At 46.7% G+C, this 19,147-nt stretch overlaps 1 protein-coding gene across 4 annotated transcripts in view; it reads left to right on the forward strand.

Moving 5' to 3' along the window:
• The window catches only part of Dennd2b (DENN domain containing 2B), a 114,313-nt gene that overhangs the window by 76,166 nt on the left and 19,000 nt on the right, over positions 1-19,147 (forward strand). For all 4 annotated transcript variants that reach the window (XM_032892934.1, XM_032892933.1, XM_032892936.1 and 1 more), the window contains 3 exons: positions 3,237-4,487; positions 9,075-9,211; positions 16,697-16,848. In XM_032892934.1, coding sequence (XP_032748825.1) covers positions 3,237-4,487; positions 9,075-9,211; positions 16,697-16,848 — 1,540 coding nt within the window. The remainder of the gene's footprint in view (positions 1-3,236; positions 4,488-9,074; positions 9,212-16,696; positions 16,849-19,147) is intronic.

Below are 19,147 nucleotides of genomic sequence, written 5' to 3' on the forward strand. Positions count from 1 at the left end.
GAAGGGGTGATTGATGGCAACAATCTCTATTTGCCAGATGCAGAGAAGGCAGCCCTGGTAACCGGGTGCCCAATACGGCCAAATCCATTTACACCGACCTTCCCCATCTTGTCTGTGGGATGAGGCTGGCATAGCACAGGAAGATGCGGCTGTCTCTGGAACAAGGAGGAGCAAAGAGCCTAATCCCATTTTTAAATCTGTGGCTTTATAAAACAAGAGAGACTAGGGACCCCTGACCATTGTGCGTACGCTGGGGTCTCCTTAAGCTCACTGCTCTGCTAGTGCCTACTACAGAGAATTGAGGCTTCTGTTCCCACTTCTCACTGAGCAGGCTTTTTGATCATGAGCTTGGCTGTGCACTGCAGTTCTCTCATCTGTGCTGTGTGCAGTGCCACGTGCCTATGTGCATGTGCAGTGCCTGTGTGCAGTGCCATGTGCCTATGTACATGTGCAGTGCCTGTGTGCAGTGCCATGTGCCTATGTACATGTGCAGTGCCTGTGTGCAGTGCCTGTGTGCAGTGCCATGTGCCTATGTACATGTGCAGTGCCTGTGTGCAGTGCCATGTGCCTATGTGCATGTGCAGTGTCTGTGTGCAGTGCCTGTGTGCAGTGCCTGCGTGCAGTGGCTCCTGTTTGACTTGCCCTTTTTAAAACAACTGAACCCATGTGAGGTTTCCTGTTGATCAGGTCAGTCAGAGGCTGTGACCCAACAGGGAATTGTCAGCCAATCCTTGAGTCACCAGAGCTCCCGTTTTGTATGTGAGCAAGTGGTGACAGCCACTGGCACAGGAGCAGCTGGCCGCCGTCCTGGAGATGGCATGATATTTTGGAGGCTGTGAAGCCAGACAGCCCAGTTTCTAATCAGTCAAACCTTCCGTGGGTTCACTGTTAGCAAAATCCTACAACCTTTGAACTAATATTGTTCAAAAGGAACTCGTAAGGTTGACAAGTGATTATCATAGTAGACACCAGAAAAATGTGCTGAAGAGGAGGCTTGCTCTTAGCTCTCCTCAGTAAGCTCACTTACCTTTCCCTTCACCTCTCATTCTTGTCAACACTCATCCAGGGCTTTATAGATACTGACTGCATGGCTTAGACAGGATCTCTAGCAGAGAAATCCTCTGAGTCTTATAAATGTTGTGTTGTAGACTGGGCTGTGTCCAGTGCCGTGGAGGACTCTGGTGAGCTATGTTTGGTGGATGAGGCTACTGTTTACTGGTTGCTGTTTTTTATTTCTTCTCCAGTAAAAAGTTTTAAAATAAACATATAATTTGATTATAGAGTTTGAATAGATACATGCTTTCTATTACCCTTTCTTTCTACCCTAAACCTATGTTTTCACTTTCAGAGTCCCTCTTCTAGTTTCATGACCCCCATAGTATATATAATATGTGTGAATGTATGTGTAATCTTGGATCTGTATATGAAGCGAACATGGTTCCATATCTAGGTCACTTTGCTTAACAGAAAAATTTCAAACAACAAAATATTAAGCCACGTGTGGTGGGACAACGCCTTTGATCCTAACACCTGGGAGGCAGAGGCAGGTGGATCTCTGTGAGGTTGAAGCCATTCTGGTCTTTAGAGTGAGTTTCACAACAGCAGGGCTCTGTTACACAGAGAAACCCCATCTCAAAAAAAACAAGCAAGGGGCTGGGGATTTAGCTCAGTGGTAGACGCTTGCCTAGGAAGCGCAAGGCCCTGGGTTGGTCCCCAGCTCGAAAAAAACAAAAAAAAAAAAAAAAAAAAAAAAAAGCAAAACAACAGCAAACTTCTAATTCCATTTGATTTCCTGCAGATGCCATGATTTCATTTTTTTTTTTTTTTTTTTTTTTTTTTTTTTTCTTTTTTTTCGGAGCTGGGGACCGAACCCAGGGCCTTGCGCTTCCTAGGTAAGCGCTCTACCACTGTGTGTGTGTGTGTGTGTGTGTTTTATGGCTGAGTACAACCCTATTAGAGAGAGAGAGAGAGAGAGAGAGAGAGAGAGAGTGTTTTACATTGCTGTAGTCTGTTCCTCTGTTGGTGAATATCTAGGTTATTTCTACTTTTTAGTTATAAACAGTGCAGCAACAAGTGTGGATGTACAAGTATCTCTGTGCTAGGACTTAGAGTCCTTTGGTACTCTCTTTAGAGAGAAACTTGGTGTAGTATAAATTCACATTGTGGCTTCACTACTTAACATCTAAGGGACCTTGGGTGAGAGATGTAATTTCTCTAAGTCTTTTTATTTGCATAATGAGGATAATAATATATGGGGGCTGAAGAGATGGCTCAGTGGTTAAGAGCACTGACTGCTCTTCCAGAGGTCCTGAGTTCAATTCCCAGCAACCACATGGTGGCTCACAACCATCTGTAAATAAAATAAATAAATCTTAAAAATTTAAAAAAAATATATATAATAATGACCTAATAGAATTTTAATGAAAGTAAATTGAGTTCATGTGTTTAGGAACCTTTGCTGAGATCTGTGTATGGATTTCAAGTGGAAAGGACTCTTTCTTGAGGGGCCTGACTAACCTTTGTAAAGCCATTGGGAATCATAATTCTGGTCAGGATAGTGGGATCTTGTATAAGTAACACAGTCTTAGGGGCAATAACCAAGGGTTAAAGACCAAAAGTTTTGGTGTATATATTTGGCATACTTTAGAAAGTAATGTGTTGGGCTTGTTTTGCTGCAGTTTATGGAAGTTGTTCATTAGCATCTCTTCTCATCTGCTCATTCGCTGATGTACTGATAGTTGAGGACCATTTTCAATGTAAAAAGCACTGTCTGCTTTCTTTTAAGAGAGCCGGTTGGCCATGTAGCAGCACATCGCTGTTCTTACTGCTCTCTAGTTGACAGATGCAGATTCTTGGATTTCTCTGGTCTATTGAGGAATAGGCTTCTGCTCTGCACATTACTCAGGCTCCTGAGGATGAGCTAGACAGAAAGGCTCATGGAGGTTGCTAAAGAGCTATTCTCTACTTGAGGACAGCCTTAAAGATGTATATTAAATGAGGAATTTTTTTCTTTGTTTTGGACATACAAACCCAGGCTAGCCTCAGACTCCCTGTGTAGCCAGTGATGACCTTGAACTCACAGTCCTCCTGCCTCCCTTTCTCGGGTGATGGGATTGGTGTGGAAGGGAGCACTTAGAGTATTTTTGAGACTTCTACAGAAACACACCATCAGAATGAAACATCCCTCTGGTTTTTAGACCATTCACTGTTTTCATTTTCCTCCTTTTTGCTCTTAGGTCTCAGTCAGTTTCTCCGCCTCCAGTTTTATACCCACCAAGAAGTCCCATCTACCCACTCAGTGATAGTGAAACCTCAGCCTGCAGGTACCCCAGCCACTCTAAATCCCAGGTGCTTCTCAAGGACCGGCACTCCCGAAATCCTTCACCTCTAGGTCAAGACCCCTCCCCAGAGACTTCACCACCCATCTGTACCCTCAAGGCTACCAGCTTCAGCTACTCGGACAGAACCCCTTCATTACGCAGAAGAGAGGACCAGAGGGAGAGCGTTCAAGGTGTAGTCCAGGATGTAGAGGGTGTGGCTGCTTGCCTTCCCCTTGCCCAGAGCACCCCATTCCTAGGGTCTGGCCCACGGAGTGTCTTGCTGAGTTGCACTGGTACCAGAGCCCACAACCTGGGTATCCGAGAGAAGATTTCAGCATGGGAAGGTCGCCGAGAGGCTTCACCCAGGATGAATCTGTGTGGAGAGAAGCGGGAGGGCCCTGGGAGCGAGAGATCGGTCAGTGAGGGCTGCCCTAGCGTGGGCTGCCCCAGTGTGGTGCCATCTCCCTGCAGCTCAGAAAAGACCTTTGATTTCAAAGGCCTCCGGAGGATGAGCAGGACCTTCTCTGAGTGTTCCTACCCTGAGACAGAGGAGGAGGCAGAGGCACTTCCTGTACGGGACTCTTTATACCGGCTGGAGAAGCGTCCAAGCCGGACTGAGCCCAGTGCCTTGCTCAGGGGCCATGGCATCAGGAAAGAGAGCTCAGCAGTGCTGAGCCGGATCCAGAAAATTGAACAAGCCCTAAAGGAGCAGCCTGGCTGTGGTCTCCCCCAGCTCCCTAGCAGCTGCTACAGTGTAGACCATGGGAGGAGGAAGACTGGAACCCTGGGCACCTCGGAGGAGCCAGCAGGAACTGCAAGTGTAAGCTCCAGCAGCAGGGCAGGAGGAGCCACCGGAGTTGCCAGGGAGGCAGGCCCATCCCTGGACAGGGAAGGCAGTGGTTCCATGAAGTCAGAGACTCCTGGAAGTAGCTCTAGTCCCCAGCTGCTGCCTTCAAAGAGCTCCCCTGATCCCGCTGTGAACCCTGTTCCCAAACCCAAGCGTACCTTTGAGTACGAGGCTGACAAGAATCCCAAGACGAAGCCAAGCAATGGTCTACCTCCTTCACCCACACCTGCTGCTCCACCTCCCTTACCTTCCACCCCAGCCCCACCAGTCACCCGGAGGCCAAAGAAGGATATTCGTGGTCACCGGAAGTCACAGAACAGGTAAGGCACGCCCTCCTGTGTCAGGAAGTGGGACCTAATGGCTTTGTTTTAAATGGAAGAAGCAAGAGCAGATTGTGCTTAGGTCACAAGAGTATGCTACAAGCTCTGAAGCACTGAATAATTAATTGTTAGTTTGGCAGTTTGGGCAGAAAAATGGTTCTCCTGCTCCCCTGACCCCTTCTACTTCTTCATTTTGTACCTGACCTGGAAACTGCTATAGACCAGACTGGCCTTGAACTCCTGCCTTGGCTTCAGTGCTGGGTTTAAAGCTGTGTACCATCACCAGGCCTGTTCTTCAGCTCTTGAAAGGAAGACAGAATGAAAGCCATGCTCGCCAGTGCTGGGTACTGAAGATGTTGGTTAGCTTTGTTAGTGTAGAGCCAGCTATGCTAACAAGTCTCTAGTCCTTCACTGGAGATCAAAACTAGCTTCAGTTTGGGTCTTCTAGAGAAAACACCCTCACAATCAAAGGAAGTGCCAGCACTAAACGCAGCTCCTTAAGTGAAACGTTATCAGAGGGTTGCACTCTATCATTAATATAGGGGTGTTCTCTTGAGGGCCCCCAGCCTGTAAGGATGGCCTGGTTCTGTTTCAAAGAGTGGTTCTTGGGTCTTGAAAGAGAAAGTTATGGAGAAATATTTCACCAGTTTCTTGGCTAAATCCAAGACCAACCTTTTCTGGGAGCTTCCATTGGTTCCCGTTCAGTTTTGACACTTTGACCCTAACTAGGGACAGCTCCTAGGTGTGACTTAGAAGCTGGAGTTGGTCAGAGTTGTTAACCTGATTCTGTGGCAGGCTGGAAGCAAGTGTTTTTGGAATTTTTACCTTTATCCTATATATCCCAAGATTGGATAGGCACTCACTTGCTTCTCTGCCTGTACACCACCTTCACACTTTATCCAGCACTTCCCATCTGAAGTACAGACTTTCCATTTATGCATAGTCATATGCTCTGGCCTATCTGGCCTATCCCTGGAGTGCTTACTGACTCCTTAATTTGTTTACCAGCCTGCCAGTGTTACTTATGACAGATGTTTCTGCTAACATCTGTCAAAAGCCTGCTGTGTGCCTAGCCTTGTGCTGGTCTTAGAGACACAGAGGCAAGTAAGACATGGTTCTTCCTTCATACATAGATAAATCATAGATACCATGATACGCACCATGATCCCTGCCAGTGCAGAATCCTCTGTAGAGACTTGGAGGAGAAGCATGTAAATTCATTTTCGAAGTAAGGGGAGGCCACTCCTGGAGGTAATAACTGGGCCAGATTTTAGAAGAACAAAAAGCAGTTTGTCTAGGTAGGAAGAGGGAGTAGGACAGAGGTGATTAACTTGAAGGTGTTACCGGTATTCCCACACATCGCTTTTACACATACATGCACTATGTGGTGGAGTCTTTTTAAGAAATTAGCAGACTTCTGCCTGTGTGTTTGGAGAAAAAGAGGAACAGTTCAGAAAGTGTAAGCTGGTGTGCTTGCTTATCTGAACCTAGAGCGTGTTCCTCTGGAGGAGTGTAGATGGTAAGTTTAGCTGAGTTTCATCAGGTGTGCTTCTTACAGACTTATTTTAAAGAAATGAAAGCCAGATATTTATTGTGCTCAACCAAGGGGTTGGGGATGTTTTTTTCTTTTTGTTTGTTTGTTTGTTTTGAGGAAGAGAGACTAGGGTTCAGTCAGTTACATGCTTTCCATACAAGGGTGAAGATTGGAGTTCATGTCCCCAGCACTCATGTAAATGCTGGGTGTGGTACATGGCAACCCCAGCTCATGCATTTAGACAGGCAGATCCCTGACACTCGTTGGCGAGCCAGCCGAGCTGAAAGGATGAGCTGCAGAGACTGTGTCTCAAGGAAATAAGGCACACAGAGGGGCCCACACCTTTCATTAATCCCAGCACTTGGGAGGCAGGCGGATCTACATAGTGAGTTTCAGGCCAGTCAAGGCTATACAGAGTGAGACGTTGTCTCAAAACAAAACAAAACAGAACAGAACAAATCTCAAAAAACAAAGTGGAGAACAGTCAAGGACGTTAACCATGTCTGACTTCTACACCTACATGAACCTGTACATACATGTACATTCATGTCCTGGAAATAGACACTATTTATCTCGATGAGAGGTGGTATGTTAGCCTTCATCATGGCACTTGCCTAAAATGTCAAGTCTGTTCTTACCCCAATGAAGAAGATCTCGTTTATACAGTATTTGACTATTTAGTTGGGATATCTTGGCCACAACAGAAGTTTTTGAGGCATCGGGGATAAAGTACTTGGCCATGGATATTTGTACATATCAGGAAGGGATACCTAAAGACACAATTCTAAGGAATCCTGACATTTAAAAGGCCAGTTAGTGGGGCATAGTGGCATATGCCTTCAGTCCTAGCACCCAGAAAGTTATAGGCAGGCAATCTGTGTGGGTTTGAGGCCATCGTGGTCTATATAGAGAGTTTTAGGCCACCTAGCCTACATAGGGAAACCATGTCTGGAAATAATAAATATAAGAGGGGTTGGGGATTTAGCTCAGTGGTAGAGCGCTTGCCTAGCAAGCGCAAGGCCCTGGGTTCGGTCCTCAGCTCCGGAAAAAAAAAAAAAAAATAAGAGCAGCCTTTAAAAAAATAATCCTTCATTAGAGCATAAAAAATAATTGCCCGGATTATATGAAAACTAATGCTGATTTATCATGGGAGTACGAGAGAGTGGCAGGATAAGAAGTATTGTGTTACACTGAATGCTACAGAGGGCCAGGTGAGCTGAAGAGGGTGGTGTAGTCAGTCCTTGACTTGCAACCCAGGGTTCTGAAGATAAGTGTTCAATAAACAAGAAAGAGAAGATTTCACTGGAAGAGAGACACTTGTGGATAAGAAGGTTCAGTCATGCTGCTCTTCTTTCCCCAAGGGACATAAAGGGGACATTCAGAGGATCCATGTGGTAGAGAGACAACCAACAAGTTGTTCTCTGACCTGCATATGCATGCCTAAAATAAGTAAGCATAATTAATAAAAGTCAAGATGTGTCAGATGCCATGTCATATTCACCTGCTCACCTCGTTGGCTTTCACTGGGAGGGACATGCCTTGGAGACAGAGATGATTCAGCCAGCATCCCAACTCAGATGAGGGAGAGGCAGAACTGCTGTGCTCTCAAGACATCTTAGGATCCAAGAAGCTGCAGTTGCAGTACTGCAGTGTAGGTTTTCTGGGGATAGAAAGGAATAGAGAGCTAGCTTGACTGAAGGACTAGCTTGTTGAGAGGACAGCCCTTCTCGGGTCAGCAAACCATCCCATACCATTTTACCTAATAGCCCTGGGAGTGACCTTTCAGGGGCAAACCCACTCAGAGCCCTTGCTAGGAGACTGATCGAACTGTTCCTTTGGGACTTGTAGACTCTTCTCAAGAATCAATGCTTTCTAGGTCTGAGAAGCCAGAATTGTGTTAGAAGGTTAGGCTCTGAAAGAGGCAGCTTTGGAAAATCCTGCCTCTGTCACTTCAGTCTCCTTATTTGTAAATGGCACAAAAACTGCCAGCACTCTTGTGAAGGCCAGTGAGAGACACAAGAACAGGTATATTTGACATGGCATCTGACCATGTTTTTGTTTTTAATTAGTTATATTTTTATTTTAGGTATGCATGTAGAGGACAGAGTACAACTTAAAAGAGTTGGTTCTCAGCTGAGTATAGCGCCCACACCTTGATCCCAGCACTCCAGAGGCAGAAACAGGCAGATCTCTAAGTTTGAGGCCAACCTGGTCTTCAGAGAGAAAGTTCCAGGACAGATAGGACTACATAGAGAGAAACCCTGTCTCAATAAAAAAGAAATGAGAAAAGGGGGATGGGGGAAGAAGAGAATGGAGAGGAGAGGGGGAGAGGAGGGAGGGGAAAGAGGGGAGAGAGGGAAGAGAAAGGAGAGGGGGAGAGGAGAGGGAGAAGGGAGGGAGGGAAGGGAAGAAGGAAAGGAGAAAGAAAGGAGAGAAGAGAGGGAGAGAAGAGGGGAAAACAGGAGAGAGGGGGGGAGAGGGGGAGGGAGGGGAGAGGGGGAAAGAAAGGGAGAGGGAGAGGGGAAGGGAGGGGGGGGGGGAGGGAGAGAGGGGAGAAAAGAGAGGGGGAGGGGAGGGGGGGGGGGGGGGGAGAAGAGGGGAAGAAAGAGGAAGAAGAGGAAGAGGGGGGGGGGGGGAAGGAGGAGGGAGAGGAGGGAGAGAGAGGGAGGGAGGGAGGGACAGGAGAGGAGAGGAGAGGAGAGGGAGAGAGGGAGGGGGGACAAAGGAGGAGGAGGGGGAGAGGGACAGGACAGGAGAGGACAGGACAGGAGGGACAGGAGAGGTTTGGCTCTCTGTGTACCACATGAGTCCTAAGGATTGAACTCAGGCTATCAGGCTTGGTGGCAAGTGCCTTTTCCTGCCAAGTTATCATCTCACTAGCCCAGAGGGGGTGTTTTTGAATTTGGGAGTTATTACTTCCCTTCAGACCATCTGTCACTCACTCGGAGTAGGGTAACAGGTTCAAGGAGCAGGGCCTCTGCTCTTTACCGTTACTACTCCCAGCAACACAGAATGATCTGGTCCAGCCAAATGACTCTTGCTCTTGTCCACAGAAAATCCTTTGAGTTTGAGGATGCATCCAGTCTCCAGTCCCTGTACCCCTCTTCTCCTACTGAGAATGGTACTGAGAGTCAACCCAAGTTTGGATCCAAAAGCACTTTAGAAGAGAATGCATATGAAGATATTGTGGGTAAGCAATGGTGGAGGTGATGGGGGTGGGCCTTCCCTCGGGGCTATAGAACAAGTACTGGAAGAAATGTTCATGGCTCATCTCATATGGAACACCATGGTTCCACCTTAGGTAATTCCTGAGTGAAGGGACAAACGACACAATTCCTTTCTTGTGTTCTTGGAAGACTTGAGAGCCTAACAATACTCTTCCTTAGCTGTGTCATTAGGCAAGTCACTTAACTGTTGCAGGGTTCTGTTTTTCTGTAAATCCACAGCAATGTGAGAATATGAGCATTAGCACTAGTAGTAATAACACTTAAGATTGTTGTTGGGGGACTGGAGAGATGGCTCATGGTTAGAACACTAGAGACACTTCCAGAGGACTCAAGTTCCATCCCCAGCAAGCATATAGCAGCCACAACTGTCTATACCTTAAGTCCCAAGGGATCTTATGCTTTCTTCTGGCCTCAAGGAGCACTGAACACACATGGTACACATATATGCATTCAGACAAGCACTTATACACATAAAATACAAATAAAATCTCAGAAAAACTGTTGTTAGGATTAGGTGAGCTGAGGATATGACACTGGCAGACTTGGCATCTAATATAAGCCTGCTTCCTGTTTCAAAGACATCTGTAATTTCCCAGTGTCCTCTCATGCCTGAAGAGGTGAGGGAGCTCAGTAGAACTCCATTTATGGGGCAACTAATTCTCTATGAGAACTCTGCCTTCTTGACCTAATTCCCTTCCAGAGACCCAATCTCAAGGCTTTCTGATAATAAGTTTGAGGAGACGCAGATATTCAGATGTATAGCCAGTTTCATAGATTCTAGAAAAAGATGGGATTTTTTTTTTTTTTTTTGTGAAGAGGCCTTGGTAGAGGCTTCAAACACTGAGTCTGTGTCTCCACATTTTGGAGATACTGGGTTTTTTTCAAGGACTTCTAGTAAACCTGCTCAATCTTTGCCCTACAAAAACAGTTTCTGGTCAGAAAAGAGATTGCCTCTGGGTGGGCCGTAGCTGCTATCTTTACCGTCCAGGGCTGTGTTCTGTACAAACACCTGAAGAGTACAGTTTGACAGCATTCATTCCCCTACCCTGCAGAAGTGCTGTTACCATTCTGTCTTGCAAGGAAGCAAGCATGATGTTAGCGGGACTGATTTCAAGGACCTACAAAGGAGTAGAGTACACAGTCCTGCATTTGGTTTATTTTGGGTATTTTTATCTGTTTTGAGATAAATCTTTTGCTGTGCAGCCCAGGTTAGCCTAGAACTCTAAATTATTCTGCCTCACCTTTCAAGTACCAGGATTACAGGTATGTGCTACCATCTGACTACTTTCGATACTCGTTTTAGTTTTATCCTTATCTTCTTCAGGGGGCCTTTGATTCTGTGCAAAATGTGTCTCTGAATAGATCAACAAAGCAGGGAGATGCACTGTGCCATCCTCATTTTAGGGTCATCTTGTTCGTCTCCAGCCTTGAATTAGGAGAACACGGTCTTAATTAACATGAGCAAGAGTAGTGGCCACAGTAGAGAGAACCTTTCAGATTCTTAGGCTAAGAGAATCTTATGAAGAAGGAGTCATCTGCTTCCCCATGTTTAGTGCTTGTGGAAGTCTGAAGAGGGCATCAGATTCCCTGCTGGGAACTGAACTCTTGTTCTCTGAAAAAGCAGCAAGAGCTCTTAACCACTGAGCTATTTCACTAACCTGCGATTCCTCTACCAGTCACTGGGCTAGCGCTTTTTGCCACATTCAGACCCACAGACATACTGCTGTCTAGGTATGCGGCATATAGCGTGTCTCCATGCAAATGTGCACTGTAGCAGTGAGACTGTAGGAACAAGGGCCTCTGACAACAGGAGACTGGGGATAGACGCCTTTCTCTAATTGCTTGTGAAATGACAGCTCTGTATTCAAAGGAGCTGTGGGGATCAGAGCCAAAGATCCAGAATCAAGGTGAGCAGTTAAGAAAGATGCTTCAGTATACACTCTACTTTGTACAACTTTCATCTCCAGCTAATCTTCCAGAGACGCAGCCTGCTCTGTGTGCTCTCACACAGATACAGTGTCCCAGAGTAGAAGAAAGTTTCTAAGGAGTAAGAAGACAGCTCTGGCTTCATCCTTCCCATCCTTCAGCCTATTACAGGGTCTTTTCCAGGTGGCAGATATTGTAAGGTTCTCATTACTGCTCAGGGCTCTTGGGACTATCTACTGTGACTGCTGTATGTTGGCAGGAGCTATAGTTCTTCTACAATCCCTGTAGCACAGCTGGCAGGAAGGACTGGTCATTACTGTTTTCTTACAAGGCTTAGGACACCATTCTGTGCTGCCCAAATATTCCAGGGGTAGATGTATTTTTATAGCAACTAAACTATCAGGAGACAGGACCCCCCACTCCCACCCCATCACACACATACACACACACACACACACACACACACACACACACACACGCCATACACACACGCCAGTTCATGATTCAAGACTCTGGAAGGGAATTTTTTAGAGGCACTATCCTGGGTACAGAGCTATTTCCTGGGCCTTCTTAGGAAAGGGGAGGATATCTGCTTCTCATTTGTTAAGGAGACTCTTTTCTACTTTGGAAAGTATATGAAGAGACAAGAAATGTGGAAGCAGCTTGGTTGCTTCTTGGATGGATGAGGTGAAACTAGGGGGAAGCACTGTACATGGTAAAGTTGGGGTTAGGCATCTTCCTAATCACTCACCCAACTTTTGGATTCCGGGGTCCTTGGGAAGAAGAACGGGAGAGGATATAAGGAAGAGGGTAAGACAGTGACCAAGCACTGATTTGGGTGCTTGTGGTTTGCAAGTTGGGGTGGAAGTAGCTTTGAGAGTCTGTTAGGACAATATATCTCCCACAGCAGTTCAGTCTGAATCTTATGACCCAACCAGAGAAGCTAGAAGAAAAAGTACAAGGGAGGAGAGCCCTGTTAGATTCTGGTTGGTTTTCCCTCCACTTTCTTCTTTCTTCAAAGAGATTCATAAATGTGAACTCTTAGAGCCTTCCAGGGCTCTCTTGTTGTTCAACTTTGAAGGTCATTTTCATTTTCTTGTCTAGGATTGATCAGTGGCTCTGACTTCTAGTTCTCACCCAGCCTCTCTTTGCCTTGTGGAATTAAGGCTGTTTCTGGTTCCAACTGGATTTTCCAACTTTGTGGTACTTAGGTCAACTGCGATAAAATAAGCTTTGTTCTGGGCCTGTGACGATGGATCTTGTAAGGGAAGCAGAGAGTTCCTATGCTAAGTCTCCATCATGGGTGCATTCCTTTGGGCTGGTGTTCCTGGACTGTTAGAGGTTGTAGCCCATTGTCCCAGAGGCTAATAGACCATCTCTGTTAGAAGCAGACATGAGCAAGGCACTTGAGAGAATTTACTGGCCTCCTGCCCATATCAGGCACGCAGCCTGAAGGGTACAGGGTGGGATTCTCCAGAAAGGCTGAGATTTCAAAGCCTGCCAGTTTGCAATAGTAAGGTTCAAAAAGAAAGTTTTTTCCTGCTGCTTTCTAAAGCTGTTCGTTTTTGTCTGTCTGACCAGAAGATGCTGCTGTTCTACAGTGGCAGCGAATTCTGAGCCTGACAATGAAAATGCACCTTAAGAAGCAGCTTGCTAAGGGATCGTGTAGAGTGGCATCTGCCTGATCAAGGAGCCTGCTGTGATTTCCACTCCTATCAGTTAGCTGAGACCTTGAGAGCTGCCAGGGCATCTGAATGTCAGTGGGATACAAGTCAGAACAGGTTTTGCCAGTAAAGCCTCTTCAGTTTCTATTTCACTTTTCTCATTCACCCAGGCTGGGCAACAGAGAGAAACAGAGGGACCTACAAGCATGGATGCAGAACAGCCAAGAGCTGTGGCCTAGGGATTGTTCCCAGGGCTGTTGGAAATGAGGATAATAGCAGTCCCCAAGGGAAGTGGCCCCCAGCCTGGCCCTTTTCCCTCCTGTATAAGGAAGTGAGAAAGGCGGAGACCCAGGAGAAACAGTCAGTTGGAGCCAGAGGATTTCGAGGAAGGGGAGCTAGTCTTAGTTATCTGTGCAGCCCAGGCAGTTTGAAGTGTTATGGGTACTTTGGATAGATGCACTCCTTTCGAAACTGTTATTGTAGTTTATGAATGAGTGGGGAATAAAGAAGGAAGTTTTCCTGTGTGGCAGCCAAAAGAGCTGTAGGAAGGAGTGGGAGTCGGACCTGATGGAGCAGGAGTCTTCGAGAAGGATCAGTATGCTGAGACTGGGCTCTGGTAAGCCTCTTTCAGCAGAGTGCAAAGCAGAAGTAACTGGGGGGGGGGGTGTTTGCCTCTGGCCCTTACCTTGTCAGCAAAGCTGGGAAAGGTTGAGACCTCTGCTTTCCCAAACCAAGCTTGATGAGATGAGGCTGCACAGAGCCAGCCTTGGCTTACCACTGTTACCCTGTAAATGCTGGGCAGGCTGTCCTGGGGGAACCATGCAGGCAGAGTTGCAAGTGAAAGGTATGCAGTCTGTCTAAATCCCAGTCTCACAAAAGTACCAGGCAAATTGTCACCTTATTCCTCCATTCAGCTCTGGCCTCCCACTTTCACTGTGGTGTACTCTGAGCACTATGTCCCACTTGCTACCCCCTCCCCCCAGCAAATTCAGTTTATTGGCTCTAGAATTCACTGTCTTTTTGCTCTTTGGCCATCCATACTTGTAGGCAACTTTGCTGCCTGCAGAGATGACTGGGAGTCCCAGGAGCATATGATAGTGGACTTGGACTGATCCGATCGGGGCCAGCTAAGGCTGAGAAGCAGAGCACGATGATTACTGGTTACTTAGGTTGGAGAGGAAGCTGGCACTAGGGTGGGCAGGAGGTATCAGTACATTCATACTTCCACAGAGGCAGTTCAGCACACAGAAGTTGGTGCCTTCCAACTGTCCTTCCCAAGGTGGTCGTCAACATGCAGCCATGTCTGCTTCTGCTGCTTCTCTGGAATTCATCTTACACGTTTTTCTTGGAGCTTTAGATTCTACATCAATTGTCCAAGCTCTGATTCTGTGAAAAGAAGGAAGGAAAAAGAGAAGAAGATGAAGGAAAAAAGGAATTAGACTTAAGGGCTCACAGCATGGCCCCAGACACTATGGGGAAGCATCAGATATAGGGGTCAGGGAGCAGTTCCACTCTTTGCTTTGCTGTGCCCATCCTCCACCCATCCCCCCTCCCTTCCCCTGTTCTTCCTCCTTTCCTCCCCATCCCAGGGGGCATTTGATAACATGTAATGTCAGGATAGTATTGAAAGGCCAGAATTACAGTAAATGTCCTGTAAATGGTCATGTCAGTTCCTCAACCCAAAATGTCAACTGCTCCGAGAACCTTTGGTGGAAAGGGATTGGGATGGATTTTCTTATAGGTTGGAGATAATGAGGACTCTGGCCAGTCACTTAGTCCAAGACAGTGTGAATGAGTGTAAAATAAATATAAACAAATATTTCTCCAGCCCCAATCTGGAAAGTAAAACACATGTCCTGTGTTACAGATCAGAAGAGTAGTTATGCCCTAGCATTCTTCTATTCTGCATCCCCTTCCTCTCTCAACTTCGTAAGGTATTTATTAGGTAGGGACCAAGAAGTAGCAAACCCACCCACCTCCCTCAGAAATATACCTCACTTGAAGTGGGCTGGAAAAACGTGCAGGGGATGCCGGGTTTGAGACTTGCTTCTCCAGACAGGGCTGCTGCGCCAATTTTACTTAGTCAGGGCCCTGGAATGGAGAAGAGTCATTTTAATGGCATGGCTGTTATAGGAAAAGCTGTGCTCCATCGCTGGGGAGCATGTTGTGTTGGGAATCGCTTAATCCAACCCCAACTCTTTTCTTGACTCATCCTTGACTCATAAGGTTACAGAGACTGGCATTGCTCCTGCTGCAGTCTGTATCCTCACTCCCACCTCCACAAAGGCATTTCCTAAAGTCCTTGTGGTTTCTTATTTAATTAATAGATGCTTCAGTGTAAGAGAGCCTCAGCTTTTTGAGGAATTGCTAAGCATGCTGGGATTGCATTTTCTTTTGCAGTCCCAGCAGCCTCTATTTTCAGTTTGGTAGAAGTTGGGGTAAGATGCATACAGGTATTGGCAGGGTAGCCATGGGGCTCAGCATTTGCCCAAACTCAGTCCTGTTCACACATCCTTTCCTGGGCACACTATCTGCCACAGAAGTCCTAAACAGTAGCATTGAGTCTGGGGTAAGAAAACAGAAAGACAAGGGAAGGGAAGGGAGAGTTGTATTGGTAAGGAGTCTCTGGATCTTGTTACCACCATGATTTCACTGCTGGGATTAAGCCTAGACTGATGAAGCAACATGACTCCTTGGTATTACTGTGTGTTAGAAAAGCCTCATTGAGACTGAGAGATGCCTCAGAGGTTAAGAGCACTGACTGCTTTGCAGAGGTCCTGAGTTCAATTCCCAGCAACCATATGGTGGTAGCTTATGACCATCTGTAATGGAATCCAATGCCTTCTTCTGGTGTGTCTGAAGGCAGCTACAGTATACTCACATACATGGAAGGAAGGAAGGGAAGGAGGGAGGGAGGGAGGGAGGGAAGGAGGGGGGAGGGAGGGAGGGAGAGAGGGAGAGGGGGGAGGGGGGAGCAAGGAAGGAAGAAATAAAGCAGGCCTCATTGGAGGTTCAAGAAGGTGTAACTTAGAAAAAGATGGATCTCAAAAATCTTATAGTCTTGGGCAGGAACTATGTTTGGGGCTTTCCTAAGATTTCTGGTAGTGTCAATACAGAGCATACTGCCAGAGATTTTAGAAACTGGTCCTGAGATGCAAGAACTCTCCTCCTTTCTTTTGCCCTGGACTCCTTCCAAGCCTTTCACACTCCCATGTGTCACTGTGGAAAAGCCTCTGCCAAATGGGGAATGATGAGGACTCTCTCTCTCTCTGCCGAGGTTACCAGTAGAATGGAACAGAGTTTCACTGAGCACCCACTGTGGCTGGTTGGCCCCCTGGTTGCCTGAGACAGTTTCTCTTCCTGAAAGACTTGGAGAGCACAGGAGTAGGTCTGAGGAGGATCTAGCAAAGCTCTGCTCCCTAGAGCTCTTTGAGTTCTTTCATGCTTGCCCCCGAAACTGGCCCCAGAGAGACCCACAGAGAGTCGAGTACAGGTACAGCTATGGGATCTCTGAAAATCTTTCCAGAAGCCAGTCTCCGGGGGCTTTACCAGCTGAAGGGTTAGAGCCAGGGAAACTTGTAATGTCAGCCTTGTCCTCTGCCAGTCTTGTGTAATCCCTAAATGTATAAAGCAGTGGCCAGACAAGGCTGAGCTGAGCTGAACTGGAGGTGGGGAGTGGGGGCCTCAGCTTCTGGACTTGGAGCCAAGATCTGTCTGTAGCCTTCCCACTGCAGACCGGCTGCTGCATGACTCATGAGCTAAAGGGCCAGGCGGAAGATACTCTGGATCACAGGGATTGTGTGTATCTCTCACTCTCTCATTCTTTCCTTCTCTTCTCCAACGTTGCCTCCTCTGCAGGAGGGCTTCCCAAGGAGAATCCCTATGAGGATGTGGACTTAAAGAACCGAAGAGCTGGACGAAAATCCCAGCAACTGTCTGAGAACTCCCTGGACTCCTTGCACAGGATGTGGAGTCCCCAAGACAGGAAGTACAACAACCCACCCATGCAGGTAATGCAGTTCTGGCCGCAACAGTTTGAGGGCCTGCCCTCAAGCTTTTACTTATGCTATTGTCCTGTCTAGCAGTCGGCAGAGGACTTTCTCCCCTCAGGAGAGAGCTGTGCACTCAGGGCCTTCTGCCATGTTGAAACTGCTGTGGGCAATTGAGATGTGCTCTCAGGGCATACTGTCTTGCCTTCTTCTTTCTCACTGTTTGAGTTGTAGCAAGAAAACCAAACCAAGAGCTCATACAGACTCCTCTTAGCAGCAAATAAGAAGACAGGGGTTTTTTTTAGAGCCTTAACAGTCTGCAGCTCTGCCCCAAATTATCTTAGCTGTGGAATTTGAGGGTCCATGGCAAGACTTGGGAGAGCCAGCTAGTGAGGGCCCGTGCTCTCAAGGTACTTTCAGGCTTTTCTTAGTCTCTGTTCTCAATAGCACTTGGCAGAGGGGTTGTGTACCTAGTGACTTCTACCATGTTGAAAACCCTATGGGCAGGCAGGTAGGACCCTCAGGGATGCTTGCCTTCCTGGCAATAGGTGGGATCCACTACCATGTAGGCTCTATATTGAAAGCATCAGTGTTTATAGGGGGAAAGGGTGGGTATATAGATTAGGGCTGAGATAAGGGCAACCCAGGACATTGTAGTGAGGGAGGGAGCTACTTGAATATGAGGCCTACCTTGCTGAGCCCTGTTGGCCAGAGTCTAGAGCCCTGTTCTCTCCCTGCAAGAAGTGAGTGTGGCCAGACTTCCAGAATCACATAGCAGAGCAGACTGGCAGGAGGGAATAAAGAGTGTTTGGGACTGGGAAGATAGCCCAGTGGGTAAAATGCTTACTGTACAATGTGAACCTCAGAGCCCAGATTCCCCAGGACCCATGTAAAGCCAAATGCAGTAGCAATGGTCGATAATCCCAGTGTTCCTATAGCAAGACAAAGTGGAGAATCTGAAGAAGCTAGGGGGTCACCTAGCCTGATATATGCAGAAGCAGACAATGTGGAACAAGCAAATTGGAGGTGAAGATTAACACCTAATCTGTACTCAAACACATGTCTGTATAACCACATTCAAACAGGTGCGAACACACACATACACACACAAACACACACACACAATAAATGAATGAATGAATGAATGAATGAATGAATGAATGACTGGAGAACAGTTGAGAGCACTTACTATTCTTTTTTTTTTTTCCGGAGCTGGGGACCGAACCCAGAGCCTTGCGCTCGCTAGGCAAGCGCTCTACCGCTGAGCTAAATCCCCAACCCCGAGCACTTACTATTCTTTCAGAGGACCCACATTCAGTTCTCAACACCCACATAGCAGTTCACAGACATCTGTAACTCCAGTTTGGGGGAATCTGATGCCCTCTCCTGACCTCCACAGATAACAGGCACACATGTGGTGCACATATGCACATGCAAACAAAACACTCATGGACATAAAATAAGTAAATATTTTTTAAAAGAGCCATAAAGAAGTGTTAGAGGAATGGAGTGAAGGAAGGGAGAGAGAAGAAAGCTGAAAGGCCCAAAGAAACTTTAAACAAGCTTATTCTGGTCTTGTCCAGAGTCCCAGAATGTAGGAAAGCCAGAAAGGTAGGGAAACAAGCTGTCTCTATTGCCCCATTTAACTCTTTAACTGGACAAATGCAAGGACCTGGATAGTTTATATTGTTGGAAAGAAAATTTTTTTTTCTGGCTTTGAAATCATGTGTTGATTTTGATAGTGCATCCATCTATCCTGATGTACTCTGTTCAAATGGGCTTCTATTGGATTCATATTACTAGGCTGATTAGCTTGGAAAAGATATTGGCAGTGGAAAGAAAGGGATTTGCTGAAAATTGAGAAGAGGCAGACTGAGACAAAACTTGGGGGCTCCCAGGAGATGCCTGCTTTCCCAGCAGCTCCTCTAACAATTAGCCAACTCGGTGTCCTGAAGAACATCAGCTGTTAATTGAGGATATACAGGGTCAGAGAACGAGGCAGCCCAGAATGGTATGGTGAGAGGGCGTCAGTTGAATGTGAGATCTGTCTTACTCCACTTTGCTGGCCAGAACTCCTGTTCTCTGGAGGAAGTAAGCATGGCCAGGCTATCAGGATCACATAACAGAGCAGCTGAGCAAGTAGGCTATGGTCTCTTCCACAAAAGACTTCAGATCTGAGGAGGTAGAAAGACTGGTCCCCTCATTCACAATCACTAATCCTGTCGCAAAGTTCAGACAGTGCCTGGAAATTCCTGCTTTGCCTCCTCTTTCTGCTTAATAGATGATCTTTTTTCTTTATTCTTTCTGGCAGAAGTAGTAA

The sequence above is a fragment of the Rattus rattus genome, chromosome 2, assembly GCF_011064425.1.
Source record: "Rattus rattus isolate New Zealand chromosome 2, Rrattus_CSIRO_v1, whole genome shotgun sequence".
NCBI lineage: Eukaryota > Metazoa > Chordata > Mammalia > Rodentia > Muridae > Rattus > Rattus rattus.